At 38.3% G+C, this 17,627-nt stretch overlaps 1 protein-coding gene across 1 annotated transcript; it reads right to left on the minus strand.

The window, feature by feature from the left end:
- Positions 1–12,522: 12,522 nt before the first annotated feature.
- On the minus strand, positions 12,523–17,558 carry LOC132168402 (zinc finger BED domain-containing protein RICESLEEPER 2-like). The gene is made up of 7 exons (XM_059579387.1): positions 17,339–17,558; positions 16,882–17,225; positions 14,612–14,803; positions 13,198–14,481; positions 12,972–13,045; positions 12,736–12,833; positions 12,523–12,626 (listed from the first exon to the last, which is right to left on the minus strand). The coding sequence occupies exons 1-7, from the start codon at positions 17,556–17,558 to the stop codon at positions 12,523–12,525; spliced, it is 2,316 nt and encodes a 771-aa protein (XP_059435370.1).
- Between the last annotated feature and the right edge of the window lie 69 nt (positions 17,559–17,627).

The following is a 17,627-nucleotide window of genomic DNA, read 5'->3' on the forward strand; positions in this document are numbered from 1 at the left end:
GGCAACTCAAATGATCTCTAAATTTGAGAAATATTGGTTAGAATTCAGTGCAGTGTTGGCCATAGCAGTTATATTAGATCCTCGTTACAAGCTTCATCTTGTAAATTATTACTATACGAAGATCTATAGAGTTATGGATTTTATACAATTTGAGAATGTTCGTGAGAAAATTAAGAATCTTTTTATGGAGTATAGTGCTTCTTCTAATACTTCAAGTTCAAGCTCCATAACTGCTCAGCGCCCCTAAGTACCTAGAGCAAAACTATCTTGGCAAAAGGTGAAAAATATCATTAATTTCTTATCTTTTTTGTAGCTTAGTATATATATATATACTCAATTATTTATGTTTATATTCTCTTTGTTTCATGTAGGACTATTTAGCATTTGCTGGAGATGATATTAATTTTCAAAAGAATCAATTGGACATTTATTTGGAGGAGCCTAGGTCTGTGGATTTGGATGATACATTTGACATCCTTTCATTTTGGAAAGGAAATCAATTTCGTTATCCTGAAGTAGCTGCTATGGCTCGTGATGTTTTGAGTATTCCTGTTTCTACTGTTGCTTTGAAATCCACTTTTAGCATTGGTGGACGTGTGATTGATTAATATAGGAGCTCACTCAAGCCTGACATTGCTGAGGCATTAGTTTGCACCAAAGATTGGTTATATGGAGATGAAGGTAATATTAGTTATTTCCATATTTAATTTCTTCGTTTATGTGTATTATTTTTTTATTACACTATAATAAAATAATACTAATTCTTCTTATTTTTTGATATAGAACTCACACAAATGAAGTTGGACTTGGATGGCAAAGAAGATGATGTTTTGACAATTTCCTGTGACATTCCAGATTCATCTGGAGCACAATCTATTAATATTTCTTAAGCTGATTATATTTGTAGTGTTTTATAATTTATATCTTTGGACTTTGATTATATGGGTGGATCATGGATGCCTTCATGGATCCTTAAGTAGAGTGGCATAATAGACATTGGCCTATGGGAACCTAATTTGTATTTTGCAAGGAATTATGAATCTAATGTTGATGTAGTTTTGAGTTTTGTTTCTTTTTGTATTTATTATTTTGTTTTTGTTAGCTTTTTTATTATTATTATCTTTTTCTTTATTGCTATGATGGAAATGTTGACACATTTTAGTTTATGGACACAATTTAACCCATTAATACTTGCTTTTGGGTTGAACTAATTTGTTTAAATTTTATGTCTTTGACTTTTTTGTTGGTTAAAACTAAATGCCCTTTTTCATTCATTCAAAAAAAAAAAAAAAATGAAGAAGAAATAGGTCGAGTGCCCATGTAGCAAGTATTTGTTATGTTGTTGGTATTTGTTGTGCTATGGTGAGAAATTAGATTTTCTTCCGACTTGTTAGCTTCCGAATTGGCCCCCTCTTTTGTAGTTTTAGAATATTTTTCTATGTCTTGTATTGTTTCATTGATGAATTATTCTTATGATTATTTATAATTGTAGTTAGAATCTTGTGTTGATCCACTTGAGCCCTACCTTCATGGTGTGAGGTCATACCCTTAGGTGTTTGTTCATCTTGTGTTATGAATCTTTAATATAATATATTGTTATGAAGTTCCCACACTCTCAAATTGTTTTTGTGTATCATCTTGTGGACTGAGGCTTGATCTCTTAGATGAGTTTCTTGTAATTTGCATCCTTATGGATGTTTGGTAGTGTTTCTTGTTGAATTAGTATATGATGTTGCTTCCATGGCTTCCCCATGCATGTAATTATGTAAAACACTACAAATGAAATTCTAATGTCTACTAATGAAGAACTCCCTAAGCATTGATGCCATTGTTTGTTTCGGATAGCAAATTTGTGATCTTTAGAAAAACTTTGCTGTACTTTACGTCTTTACCTTGTCGTTGCTAAAATGAAAATCACTTAAATTATAACTATTCTATTATATTACATTATTACACATTTTGATAAATGCATTTGCACAATTAAATAAGGGTCTTGGTCTTCTATGGCTCTCATGGAATTCAAAAATATTGGGTCTTGGCCTAGGGTTGGATGCTAAAAAAAATGTCTGAGAATTTGTATCTTTGCTCAAATTAATTTTTTAACACTTTTGTTACATGTGGGACTAAATTATAAGTGGACTATTTTAATAAATGAACTTACTTGTTTTAACTCTTAACTTTTAAGTTTAGGTGAAATTATGAGTTTAGTAATTTATTTTGGAGTACAATTTGTCAATTACGGTCACTTTTCAATTTTTTTTTTCTTATCCTTTATTAAAGCCTTTAATATCTTAGAACTCAATTTTTTGCATTGACTATATTGATGTATTAGTATTATTATTACAATTTTGAATTTTGAATTTTGAATTTTTTTTTAAATTTTATAGTTTAGGGTAATCGGGTCGTGTCTACCCGTTTACACCCGGTTATTTTAAACGGGTAAAACGGGTCGTGTCGGGTTACCCGATTATTTTCGTGTCATAATCGTGTCAAACCCGATTACCCGTTTAGCTAAACGGGTCGTGTCTGGATATGAGCTAATCATGTAACAGGTACCTGCGGGTCGTAATTGGGTCGTGTCAAGTACCCATTTTGCCACCCCTACTATTGTTGGCATCCCTCCCAACAGCAACCATTAACTGACCCTTGTACCTACCCTTCAGGAAGCATGCATAAACACCTATCACAGGTCTACACCCTTGTAAGAAACCTGTCTTCATTGCTGCAAACGATACATATAACCTCTGAAACCTACATGGGACCTCGGGCATTGGTCTCTCAACCATAAGAATTAAACAGCTGCCCACATTGGTCTTCCTAACCATTGCACAGTAGTCCCATAACCGATGCTATTGCTCATCCAACTTCCCATCAATTTTTTGTTGCTTCTTCTTCCTTGCCCTATACAATGAGCTAACATGGGCATTTATATTCCACTTAGCTATGACCTATTTCTGCAAAACGTCTATAGGCAGGTTTGGCTGGTTTCTGAATGAGTCCATGCACCATTCAGCTATCCAAGTTGAATTAATCATGTGATTCTTGTATCTTCTAGTGCATGAGTGTCTTGGATACATTGACACCAAGAGAAATGTGGACTCATCCCTTAACTTCTTCCCATAAACCCTGTACTTACATTTCTTGTCTTTGCAACGAGCTATAACCTTCTTGGTTTCATTTCTTGGGAACTCTAAATCCTTCACCTTCAAAATATTTGCTTGCTTCACCACTTTTCTAAACTGCACCGCATCACCAAACACATGACCTATTTGCAACACTAGATTTTGCATCTCTTATTTGGTAAATGGAATTCTTTTGGTGACATCACGACGACTTGATGTTTCTCCATTGTCACTAGCACTGGGAGTGGGCGACCTAAGTATGTCACTTGGACAAAGATCTTCACTATCATCTTCATGATCTTCCCCTCCTATTTCTTCGACATGTCCACCCCCAGCTTCCTCACCATCCTCTTCCTCACCCCCATCTTCCTCACCCCCATCTACCTCATCCCTAAACCCTGCTTCATCATCAACAACACCCGATGTTTCTCCCCATCTGATGACTCAGCATCAAATATCTACACTAAAAACCTCATCCCAGAAAGCATCCTTCTTATATACAACAGTCCTCTCATATTCTTCATCCTCTTCTGCATTATCATCTACCGCATCTACATCAACAGCATCAAACGAAACCAAATACAACTCAGCTAGCCCATGCCCTAAATGGTGTGAAACTATTTCATTTACATCATGATCAGATGATATCAGCCTTAATCCTTCATCTAAAGGCCTATCAGGTATCTTGTACTGAATGATGTCACCAAACCTATACCCATAATCCTTACATATTTCCTCAATATCCAAGAAAGACATCTTATGTACATCATGAACCGAATGATTATGAACAAACCCACCCACATACGTACACCTATTTGCCCTATTGAAATAACCATTATAATGGACCTCAAACAGCAATATGTCACTAGCTATTATGCGGCCTGCCATATTGAGACAGGATGCAAAAAGCATTAAACAAAATGCAACATATATTTATAGAACAAAAAAAAGGAAGCAACAAAATACAACATTGAGTGACCCTAAGTATGCAGTGAGCTTTGGCTAAAGCATGTAGAATATTCCAACAAAGCATTAAACAAACAAACCCTAAAACCTAAACAGCAATCCAATAGTGAGAAATAAACCATTAAGTATGCATACTATTATTGCTAAACCATAAGTGTGCAGTGAGCTTTAGCTAAAGCATGCAGAATATTCCAACAAAGCATTAAATAAACAAACCCTAAACCTTAAACAGCAATCAAACAGTGAGAAATAAACCATTAAGTATGCGTACTATTATTGCTAAACCATAAGTATGCAGTGAGCTTTAGCTAAAGCATGCAGAATATTCCAAAAAAGCATTAAACAAACAAACCCTAAACCCTAAACAACAATCAAACAGTGTGAAATAAACCATTAAGTATGCGTACTATTATTGCTAAACCATAAGTATGCAGTGAGCTTTAGCTAAAGCATGCAGAATATTCCAAAAAAGCATTAACAAACAAACCCTAAACCCTAAACAGCAATCAAACAGTGAGAAATAAACCATTAAGTATGCATACTATTATTGCTAAACCATAAGTATGCAGTGACTTTTGGCTAAAGCATCCAGAATATTCTAGGTATGGACTTAATTATTGCTAAACCCTAAATATGCAGTGACTTTTTGCAGTGAACAACAACAATCAAACAGTGAGAATTTAACTCTAAGTATGGACTTAATTATTGCTAAACCCTAAATATGCAGTGACTTTTTTGCTAAAGCAAACCCTAACAGACAGTCAAGTTTCTTCAACCGACAGTAGCCAAGTAAAAATTGGAAAAATCCTCAACATTTTGCTAGCATTAATTCGACCAAAGAAAGTGGACACCCAAACCCACCAGTACACAAATCGTTTTTTATGTGACAGACTTTTGACAATAAAACCATATGACCCACAAATTGATAACATTCGACAATAAAGGGGACCACAATGTGAAACTCGGCATATGGACAAAGGGGGCCACAATGGTCGACGACTCGGCATACCTATAAATAAAACAACCAAAATCATTTGACAAAAGGGACTATACCTGGAAAAGATGGCAGTGACGAAGAAGACGGCTCACGGACAAATCTTCCAACACAACTACATGAGACAGGCACTGGGTGGAATCGCAATTTAAATTAGGGTGGAATCGCGATTTAGGGTTGGAGTTCGTTTATTTGGGCGGAATCGCGATTTAAATTTGGGTGGAATCACGATTTACACTCACTGGGTGGGTTGACAAAGATCAGTGGTCGTCGGCCTGTGTACTTCACAAAGACGGCTATCCAAATCCTTTTTCAATCTTGGAGTTTTCGTGATTTTCTTAAAAAAACCCTAAGGGTGTTTGTACACGTGGTGGCATCCGGGGTAAAAGGGGCTTCCCATAATTCTTTTGCACGTGCGAAGCACGTGCAACCCCTTCCGTTAGGATTTCACAGAAAATCCTAACGGAAGGGCCAATGTGAACGAAACTCAAACTTTGATACATGTAAGTGGGAGGTTTTGAACAATGGGGGGGTATCTACAAAAAGTGCAAAAGTATTGGGAGGGGGGGGGTAAGTGAAGTTTCCCCCTTTTTTTTTCATGTGAATAAGTGTTTTTTTGTTAGGTAAAGGTGAAAATTGTTTATAAAAGCGGTTATTCTTAAGACAAGTATGTTAACAACCGGCCTTACCTAATAATTGGCTTAACGGTTGCAGACGTTTACTTAAAAAGTTAATAGCCGCCTAAAATGATTGTGGTTAAGAGGAAATAATTGGAACCACAATCGATTGTACATTCTTAGAGCAGTGTTCACTCCCCAAACGAATAATGCTATAAGTCCCTCTTATGTCCATCTTGTATCTTTCCAAAAATGATGTGGCTCTTAAAATCACTAGTGAGCTTATGATTTTTTTTTCTTCTTTTTTTTGAAACAGAGAAATTTGTACTGGGTACTAAGGGCCTTGCTCAACCATTACAAGTTCCCCAACACTAGGTGGGAAATATTCAGTCCAAAGAGTCTCATGATTTAAGTTTAACGCCATTTTTTCAAGTAGATGAGCCACACCATTTCCTTCACGATGGACATGGTTGACTCTCCAGTCCAAGCAATGATTTAGCCTTTGTTTTGCATCCTGTATTAAGTGTCTGTATCGCCCCATCCACATGCCTTCATGCTTGAGCACGTTAACAACTTCCAGCGCGACCTTTTCAAGCACTATTTTGTACAGCCCCAGACGTTGACTCACCTCCACCTCTTGCCAGGCAGTTAACGCCTCTGCCACACCTGGATCTGTTATCCCTTCTCGTCGCCCAACAAAAGCAGCCAACATGACACCTTTGTGGTCCCTAATCGCAATTCCCATACCCATCCATTTTCGTGTCACATCCAGGGCGGCATCCCTATTAATTTTTAGGAATCCTTCAGGAGGTTTCTACCACGTACGAGAGGCATGGTCATTCGTTGGCTTACTCTCCATAGAACATTCCGTTGTAGCCTTTTCAAAGGCTTCCCATTGCTCCTTTGCCTGACGAATCACCACTACTGGTGCTGTTAACGCCCCTTCAAAGATGTAGGTATTGCGCCATAACCAGAATTGGCGTGCTATGATAACAAACAACTAAACCTCCTCCGTTTCCAGTTTTCCTATCATGTCTGCAAAAATCTTTTGAAAGTCCGATTCCTCGCTAGTGCTCTTTTGGAGTTTTTGAGCTTTCTAGCCATACATCTTTTGCCAACCCACAGCTCCACAATATATGTTCCATAGTTTCTGGTTCTAGCCCACATATCAGACACAGGGGATCAGGGGAAATTCTACATCTATGGAGATTATCTTTTGTAGCTAAGATATTCTTACAAGCTTTCCAAAGGAACAATTTGACCATTAGAGACCCCTTGACATCCCAGACATCCTTCCAGATAGCGTTTTCAGCACTTTCATAGGAGCATGATTCCTTCCCCCTCATCTCCAGAGATTTTGCTAGATAGTAAGCACTACGACCTGTGAATACTCCATTTTTTGTACCATTCAATACAAGCCGATCTGGTTGCTGGTTTGGACAGATCGCCAGACTACAAATGTGGTTTGCCTCCTCTTCACTGAAGAGATCATGAATTAGAAGGAAATTCCACCACCTCGTCTATTGATCTATGAGGGCACAGACCCTTTCGTCTTTATGGAAATCACGAACTGGAGTCTAGATAGAATATGTGTGCAGATGAGGAATCCAGCGATTCCCCCCAAATTTTAATCTTTTGCTCGTCCTCCACTCTCCAGAATAACCCTTCATTCAGAATCTTCATAGATTGCCATACACTCCACCATGGGAGGAGGGTCTACGACCCAACTCGGATTCTAAAAAAGAGCCCCCAAAAAGTATTTTTCCCTAAATATCTTGGCCACTAGAGATTGACATTGCTATAGGATCCTCAACCCTTGCTTAGCAAGAAGGGCTTGGTCAAAAAGCCTCCAAATCTCTAAATCCCAAGCCCCCTACTTTCTTTGACATGCTCAGTTTTTCCCAACTCAACCACGCAGTCCAAAATAAATTATCCTTATGTCCCCACCAGAATCTTGCAATCAAGGAATTATTTTTTTTACACAGGGCCTTGGGGAGTTGGAAAACATTCATCTTATACATGGGGATTGCTTGATAATAGCCTTTAGAAGCACTTCTTTTCCCACCTGAGAGAGAAACCGCTCCTTCCAACCATTAAGTCTGTTCTAAATCCGGTCTTGTATTTTTAGAAAAGCACGAGTCTAAGATTTTTTAACTAGAGTCGAAGGCCCAAATATTTCCCATAACATGTGGTAGAGCTCACCCCCGAGACTGCAACAATATGGTCCCATGTCTCCGCCTTCGTATTCTTGCTAAAGAAAATAGAGGTCTTCTCCTTATTTATTTTTTGACTCGAAGCTGCCTCATACACAGACAAAATCTCTTGAATTTGCAGCCACTCAAAGAGATTTGCCCTACAAAACAATAAACTATCATCCGCTAAGAAAAGATGATTAAGTTTTGTGCCTCCCATTGTGATTGGAAGCCCGAAAATTCCCTTGATCATTTCAACTCTCACAAGTAAATTGCTTAGACATTCAGCACACAAGATTAATAGGTAAAGAGACAAAGGATCACCTTGCCTAAGTCCTCGTTTTGGGGTAATAAGTCCTTGAGGTTAACCATTAACAAGAATTGAGTAGGAGACGGTGGAGACACATGTCATTATCAGTTGAACCCAACTATGCTCAAACCCTAGTCACTTCATAATTTCATCCAGAAAAGCCCACTTCACTCTATCATACGTTTTGCTCATGTCCAGTTTGAGAGCCATGTAGCCATCCGGACCCCTCATCCCCCCATTCATAGTGTGCAGAGCCTCAAACGCTACTAACAAATTGTTAGTGATCAACCTTCCTGGGATAAATGCGCTTTAAGTATGAGAGATAATATCAGGTAAAACCTTCATTAATCGATTAACAAGGACTTTCGCACTAAGCTTATAAAGCACATTACAGAGACTGATTGGACGAAAGTCTGTCACATAGTTGGAATTCTTTTTTCTTTTTTTTTTTTGGAATTAAAGCTATAAATGTATGATTAATAGCATAATCAAAAATTCCAAAATTTAAAAAATTCAAAACAACTTCACAAACCTTCGATCCCACAGTACTCCATGAGTTTTGGTAGAAACTCATAGCAAATCCATCTGGCCCCGGTGATTTAAGGAGGTGCATTTGTCTCAGAGCTAACTCCACTTCTTCTTTTGTAAATGTAGCTAAAAGATTATCATTCATAGCCGAAGTTACTTGCCCATCCAGCCCTTCCAAGCATTCGCTCAGATTTCCTCTTCCTTCCGATGTGAATAACTATTGGTAAAACTATTTGAAAGCCTTTTGCACATCCTCCGGGTTCGACCATACACTGCCATTTTCATCAAGAATGCTATCAATTTTATTTTTCTCTATCTTTGTGAGGCCCATGCATGAAAGTATGGGGTATTACAATCCCCATTTTGGTACCACGTCTGCTTTGTTCGTTGCTTCCACCTTAAATCCTCTTGTTCAAGAATTCTCTCCAACTAACCTTGGATTTCCCGAATTTCAGCTCTATTATGGGGAGCTTCCTGCCTTTGCAAATTTCAAGCCGTGCTGTTAACTCCTTTATAGGCTTCTCCTCATGTGCAAATTTACTTCGACTCCAACTAGCTAAATCTTGTTGGCACCATTCCAGTTTTCGTCTAAAAGCCCATAGCCCCATCATACTCACCTTTTCTTTATCCCTTGCCTCCTTCACGATGTCATGGTACTCTAAATCCAACACCCAACTGGCCTTAAATTGAAAGCCACGTAAGAGTTGTTTCCAAGATAATAAGGAGCCTCCAATATGCACCATAAGTTTTTTATGGTCAGATGACGAAGCTACAAGGATGTTCACCACCACATCACTAAACATGGAGCACTAGTCTTGATTAGCCAATGCACGGTCAAGACTCTCCTTCGTGAAGCCCGCATCATCCTGGCCATTATTCCACGTAAATCGGGAGCCCCTGTAGCCCAAATCGCCAAACCCACATACCTCCATAGCTTCCCTGAATTTCTCCATTTGACCTTCACGTTGCAAAGAGGCTCCTCACTTCTCGGATTGAACAACGATCTCATTGAAATCTCCAATACAAAACCAAGGTCCTGGTGAGAAGTCTTTAAGGTGCTTTAGCAAGGCCCAAGACTCATTCCTCTTCCAAGTTTCAGGATGACCATAGAACCCTGTTAATTGTCATTACCCACCTTTAGAATAGTCCCATGCGTTGATATGTCTCCTGGAGAAGTTTTGAATGTTTGCTCTAAAGCCATCTTGCCATAAAAGGGACAATCCCCCACTTCTTCCCACCAGATCTACTGCAAATAACCCCATAAAACCCAATTTCATACGAATCCACTCCATTTTATTCTTAAAACATTTTGTTTCCATAAGAAACAAAAAGTCAGGTTTCTTATCCTTCAACAATTGGCAAAGGTCATGAACTGTCACAGGGTTTCCAAGCCTCTGACAGTTCCAGTTGAGAAGGATCATGGTGCTTGGCCGGGCTGCTCAACAGCCTTCGCCAATACTAAAATGTTTGAGTTCTGTTCTTGCCTCCCCTTCTTCGCCACTACCTCTGGATTACCCTTGCCTCCATTTTAAGACTCTCACTTGCTGTGTGATCCTCCTTATTACCTGGTAGACTAGATTCATAAGGCTCTCTAGCCTTTAGTTTCCAAGCTCGTACACTAGTCCCTCCAATATCTCCACCCGTTAGCTTTGGACTGGTAAACAATTCCTTTGGCCCTTCAGTTTGTTTCCCTTTCTCCTTTTGCATTGGCCCACTTGGAATATGCATATTTTTGGGCTGGCTTGGGCCTCTATGAGACTTTGTAGAGTCCCTTCCATCTGGCCCAATTTTAGACCTACCAGTTGCCTCATCATCCACTGCCTTGTGACTTGCCAATCAGTCACCTTATTAAACTTCCTAACTTAGAGCAGTACCCCGCGCATTCTACTTCTTTGAATTTCTTTCCTTAAAGGCCTTATGATCTGTGCGCCCCTCTTGGTAACTACTGAAATCGGCCCCACTCTCTCCTAAGATTGGGTCACGAGAATCCTTAGGTTTTCCACAATTATCATTCATTTCCATACTTGGGACGTGTGGGGATTGCTATTCATTGCCAGGGAATTGGTCAGCGCTTGCTGGCATCAACCAGCTACTGGAGCTCTTCTCTACATGTCCGCTGACGTTTTTCCCCCTGGCTTCCTCTTCTCTAATCCCCACACCCCATTCTTTTATATCCTCCCTGGACTTACCTCTCCTTCCCCTTCTGACCATGCACACCTTTTTGCCATGTAGAATACAACCACAATAGAAGCAGAACAAGGGAATTTTCTCATATCGAAAGGAAACCCAAAAGGATTTCTCCCCCAGATGAGTGTTCTACCTCGTTCTAGTGGTTTTGTCAGGTTTATATTAACCCGCACACGAAGATACCTTCCCTAGCTAATACCATCACCCTCTACTTCTATGTCTTCAAGATCTCCCAGGGACTCTCCAATTCTGGCTCCTACTTTTTTTTATCATACACACCAAAGGCATGTCGTGAATCTATACCCAGAAAGTTGAGTGGTGGAAATTCATTTAAGCATGAGTAGTCTTCCCGCCAAAATCTTGAAGCACCAGGATTTTACGTTCAAAGGACCAAGGACGGCCTTCCAGCACTCTACGCTTGTCCTTCCCATTTGCAAACTCAATAAGCCAAAGGTTATCTTGCACTTCTCTGAACGTCACATGTCTGTCCAGACGCCAGAGCTTGGAAAGAATCATCTTGAAAGCCTGCTTATTGTAATTCCTCTCTGCCCAATATTTCCCAATCAAACAGTTGTCGCCCCTCTGGTTGGTTTCTTCAACATCCCCCTTTGTGATGGTAATTCCCTTCTGCTCTCCCACAGTAAGGGAAGTCTTACCATAAGGTTTTCCCCTTCCATTAGCCCCTGAGTATCCACCATTTTCCATAGAAGCCATACTATCACCCCTAGGGCTGGCAAAACGGGTAATCGGGTAGACCCGATTAGGACCCGCTAAGACCCACGACCCAATTACCTAAGACATGAACACGACCCGTTTAGCTAATCGGGTTAACGGGTTTGACACCATTATGACACGAAAAACATCCGGGTAACCCGACACGACCCGTTTAACATAACCGAGTCAAATCGGGTAAACATGACCAATGTGCTAAATAGGTAACACGACTTGACCCATTAAAAAAAACCCTTATTAAATTGTGTAATAAGAATTATTTTACTCAAATTTTAAAGAATTATTTGAGTAATCCCAATATTAAATTGTCATCAACAAATGTCATCTTATAAATGCAATTGTCTTCCATACTAATCTGAATTGGAACACCAAGCTCAACCCAAATCCATTCAAAACAACATAACCAACTACCAACAAATTGTTTCAATAACAAAGGTACTCACCCAACAATAGTTACAATACAACACTCATTGAAAAAACAAAAACACAGTGTCAAAAAATCCAATAATTTAAAATGAATTTCACAAGTTAACTCCCAAAAAATACAAGACCCAAAACACATCAAGACCAAATAAGCTCCAAAGTCCAAACAAATGCTTAAATAATTTCAGAACTTTAAGCATCCTTAACAAACATCAGTAATGAAGATTAAAAGTGCTGCCCCCACTAGGAATCCTAACAAAACCCATTACAATTCCATCAAACTATTATACTACTGAACTTTTACAAATTACAAGTTCCTTTGCATATAGACAATAGTTAACATAGTCCATCATCATTAGATTCTAAACAAAATAACTAAATAAAGTTTTCATGACTATGAGCCATCATCATTAGAGTCATTACAAAATATGAACTAAATAAGGTTAATATTTTAAGAAATATTAGCAGACTGTGCTCCAGATGAATTTGGAATGTCACAAGAATTAACATCAGTTGTCAAAATTTCCTCTTCTATGCTATCCAACTTCATTTGTGCTATATCAAAAAAGAAAAAGAAAAGAAGAGGAATTAGTATTATTATAGTGTAGTTAAAAAAATAATACAAGTAAATGAAGAAATTAAATATGCAAATAAATAATATTACCTTGATCTCCATACAACCAATCTCTACTGTAAATTAATGCTTCAACAATATTAGGCTTGAGTGAGCTCCTATATTGATCAATCACACGTCCACCAATACTAAAAGTGGATTCTAAAGCAACCGTGGAAACATGAATACTCAAAACATCACGAGCCATTGCAGCTACTTCAGGATATCAAAATTCATTTCCTTTCCAAAATGAAAGGATGTCAAATGAATTATTCACAGCCACAAACCTAGGCTCCTCCAAATAAATTTCCAATTGACTCTTTTGTGAATTAACATCGACTCCACCAAATGCCAAATATTCCTACATGAAAAAGAGAGAATATAAACATAAATAATTAAGAGTATTAAAAAAGATTATATACTAAGTTACTAAGTTACTAAAAAGATTATATACGAAGTTACTAAAAAGATAAGAAATCAAAGATTATATCAAGGTAGTGTTGCTCGAGTTACTTGGGGCTGATGAACAGTTATGGAGCTTGAATTTGAAGGTATAGAAGAAGCACTATACTCCATAAAAAGGTTCTTTAATTTATCATGAACATTCATATACTGTGTAGAATTCATAACTCTATAGATCTTCGTATAGTAATAATTTACAAGATGAAGCTTGTAACGAGGATCTAAGATAACTGCAACGGCCAACACTTCACTGAATTCCAACCAATATTTCTCAAATTTAAAGAGCATTTGAGTTGCTATTAAACTCTTATGCTCATCTTCACTCAGAACATCTTCCTTCAAGCTCACATAAATCATGGCAATCACGGGAAAGTATAAGTTGGCGGTGGAATACTTAGTACCAGAAAAAGCACATGTAGCTTGGTAAAAGTAAGCTAAGAAACTTTTGATATTATTCACCTTTTCCCACTCAAGTGCAGTAGGATAATGCTTATAGTTTTTATCATTCATCTCCAAATAACTAAAAGCACGCCTATAGTGAACAACACTCTCAAGCATCAGATATGTAGAATTCCATCTGGTTGGCACATCTTGTTTTAACCCTTTATGACTGTCCAATGATATTTGATTCACTGCTTGAAGAAAACTTTGTTTTCGCACTTGTGATCCCCTAACATATTTCACGCTATCTTGAATCTTTTGGATAGCATCATTGATCTCTTTCAATCCATCTTGTACTATCAAATTAAGAATGTGAGCACAACAATGCATATGAAAGAAATCACGATCACAAGGAAGGGCTTTCTTCATGTTCAATTTATCTTTTAAGAACCCAACACAAAGATCATTGAAAGAAGCATTATCCAATGTTATACTGAAAATCTTGTTCTCAATCCCCCACTCTTGTAGCAAGTTATATATAACATCAGACAAAGATATACCATTGTGTGCTGGGGGCATAAATGAAAAGTTTAACATCCTCTTGGTTAAGACCCAATCTTTGTTAATAAAATGTGCAGTAAGGCAGATATACCCATCAGTTGCCAAAGAAGTCCACAAATCAGATGTTAAACAAATCCTCCTAGGACAAGCATTCAACATAGATTTAACCCTTTGTTTCTCCCTCAAATACATCTTAACCAAATCAGTCTTACCAGCATTTCTAGAGATAAATGGTACATTAGCACTCAAGTATTGATGTACTGCTCTTACACCATCATATTTAACATATGAAAAAAGCAAATCATGCTTAATAACTGAAGCAACCAACAATTCTCTATATCTTTTAGGATCAAATTTAGAGTCACTTACCCCTAGAGATCCTGCTTTTTCCAGCTAAAAACATTTGCCCAACATCATGAGTGTTTCTCATCTCACAATTTTTACTATGCTTTATTAAATTTCCAGTTCCATATGAACTTCGAGCCCTATATTTATTACCACACGTTTTCCATTTTGCCCATACCTCCGGGTCATTTGGATTAGCATTAGGAACGATGTCATAATATTGCCAAACATCTGAGGTCTTCCTACACTTCTTTCCCTTTTTCTTAATCCCCATAGAAACAGAGTCATCTCCTAGTGAATTTACTTCAACAACATCGTCGTCAATTTCGAATGACTCAAATGCATCTTGAACAATTTCTTCATTAGTCATCTACACACGTAATAATTAGTTAAAGTATATGCTATCAACTAGTTTAATAAGATTCAATGACTATATAACAATTACTTGTCAAAAATTTGGTGCATAATAAATGGAAAGCCTTATTTTGCCATTGATGCACTTTACATCATTCAAACACTTCCTCCATAGATCATCTTCTTTTAATTTGTATGTACTATATTTTAAAGACAACATCCAAATGGATAAATACTAATTTTAAAAAATTAATTATAAAATGTTGGACCATTCACTCTGTCTCTCTATTATTCCAAATTTTCAAGGCTTTCAAATTTCAACTTTAGCAATATTTCACTTTGATTATCTACACAAAATGTTTTTCAAATTCTAGCCACATCTAAGCATGTTTTGAGCCCTATATAATCAACAAAGTAGAGGCAGATTAATAATTTAATACTTACTAGTCTCTACCCAGCCAACAAACCGTCTAAAAACAAGCATACCAAATCATGCCTATAACTCTCTAGTTTCTACCCAGCCAACAAACAGTCTAAAGACAACCAAAAAATGCATTATACGTCATACAAATCATACATTACATTATACAAATCAAATCAACCAAAAAATGCATTATAATCATACAAATCATACACACACAAAATGCAAAAAAAAAAAAGAAGAAGAAGAAGAAGACAACCAGTAAAATCTAAAAAAATAGTAATAATAATAAAAATCAAAGCAAGAGATAGAGAGAGTCAGAGACACACTGCCATACCGGAGATAGAGTGGAGCCGGAGAGAGAGGCGCGGCTGAGTCGGGGGAGAAGAGGCGCAAAGGAGAGATTTTTAGATGAGAAAGGGAGATAGAGCCGAGAGGGAGAGGGAGAGCCGGAGAGGGAGAGAGGAGAGACGTCTGGTCGCCGGTTTGGGTGGGGGGGCTGGTGGCTGCTGCTACTGGGGTGTGAGTCGTGTGACCGTGTGAGTGAAATTTTAGATGAGAGGGAGACATACTTTGGAGAGCCGGAGATGAGGTATTGTCTAAATTCATTGACGGATAGTGTTGTAGTGGGGTGCAAAGAAAAGAAGTGTCTGTGTAGTGTTTTAGTGTTTAGGGTTAGTGGGTACCGGGTTACACTTACTGACTTACACACTTAGGTTTTTTTTTTTAAAAAAAAAAAATTAAATGGGTGACGGGTCTGGCGGGTCGCCCGAGACCCGGCTGACCCGCCAGACTCGTTAATTTAAACGTGTCTGGCGGGTCGACCTGCCAGACACGAATTTAGTCGAGTCTTAATTGGGTAGACCCGATTAAGACCCGAACCCGATAAGTCCAAACCCAATACCTGCTAACTTCATGTCGGGTTCGCAGGTCGTGTCAAAATTGCTGACCCTAATCACCCTATCATCCAGCAAATTTGACAGGAGACTATCCCTCGAAACACCAGTTTTCCCTCAGTGAGGGAGTCATAGAGAGAGACCCTAGCAGAGGACTAACTCTTTCATACATTGCATCCTTGTGTATTTATCTATCACTTTGGATCCTGAGGCACTACATTGAGCTTGTGATTGATCATTATTAGATTTTGATCAAATTGTGATTTTATTATTTTTAGAGGATATAAGAGGGATTTTTAAAATTATTCATGCTCAAATGATCAATTCCTACCATTTTTTTTCTTCTTACATACCCACAAAATTACCACATTATTCACTCTTCACTTTTTCTTTTTCTTTGTTCTAATGTTGCCTAGAGATATACCAATGATTTAAGAATTGATAATGATGAAATATCATGGTTAGAAAAAGAAAATTTTTGTATAATATGACAATTAGGGAAAAGACTAATTTTAAAAAATATATCATTAAAAATAAAATAAAATTTCAAATATATAAATGTTAGAAAAAGAATAAAAAAATATTAAAAATAATATTTAAATAAAATAATGAAAGCAAATGTTTAATTTTATAAATAATTAAAGGTGGTGTTTGGCAACCGGGTTGTGCCCACCTAGACATTGTGCAATTTCGGTAATGGTGCCTTCCAACACGTGACCCATCAAACCCAATTTTTAAAATTACCTTTTTATCCATTTATTTTCTTTTCTGGCGCACGGACTCAATCTCCCTCACGGAGTCTTCTCCAAAGCCAACCTTTGCTCTCTCCCTCACTCCCACACCCACATTGGGCTTAAGCCCCATTAGTGCCTCCAACAATGGCACACAAGACCTCCTCAAACGACCCACATCCCGTTCCTTATTGCCCTTTACGCTATAAAACCCTTCCATGGCATCCAAGACCATCGCTGCTGGGTCCGGCGTGCACCGCATTGCACCAGGTAGCTCGGCTATTATCGCCACCTTCTCATTTGGGTGCTCTAATACATACTTCCTCAACCCCTTTCCGTCTATGCTCTCACAAAAAGCCCTCAACTCGATCCTCGGCGGGGTCACAGAATCTGAACCCACATCACCACTCGGGTAAACCCGAATTTAGGTCATTTGGGTCTCCGAAATTGATGAAGAAGAAGGGTCTCCGAAATTTTGGAAGTTAACTGAGTCGACGCAATGCAGTGGGTCTGAGTTTGTTTTTCCAACTCGAGCGATTCCAGGAGGTGAAATCGTTCAGTGAGCGAGTTCTGTAGGGTAGTGAAGTGAGCGTCGAGGTCGGACCGAGAGAAGGAGGCGAGGACTGAGGAATGGGATTGCAACTCGTCGAAGGCCTTCTTGAGGTCCTCTTTCTTCGCGTCTGTGCATTCAAGAGCCGCCGAGATCGTTTCTAGTGTCTCCATGATAAACAGGATTTACTGGGGGAGACTGGGATTCACGGCGTGTCTTCGATTGAAGAAGAAAAGCCAAAC

Source organism: Corylus avellana, chromosome ca1 (genome assembly GCF_901000735.1).
Source record: "Corylus avellana chromosome ca1, CavTom2PMs-1.0".
Classification (NCBI taxonomy): Eukaryota; Viridiplantae; Streptophyta; class Magnoliopsida; order Fagales; family Betulaceae; genus Corylus; species Corylus avellana.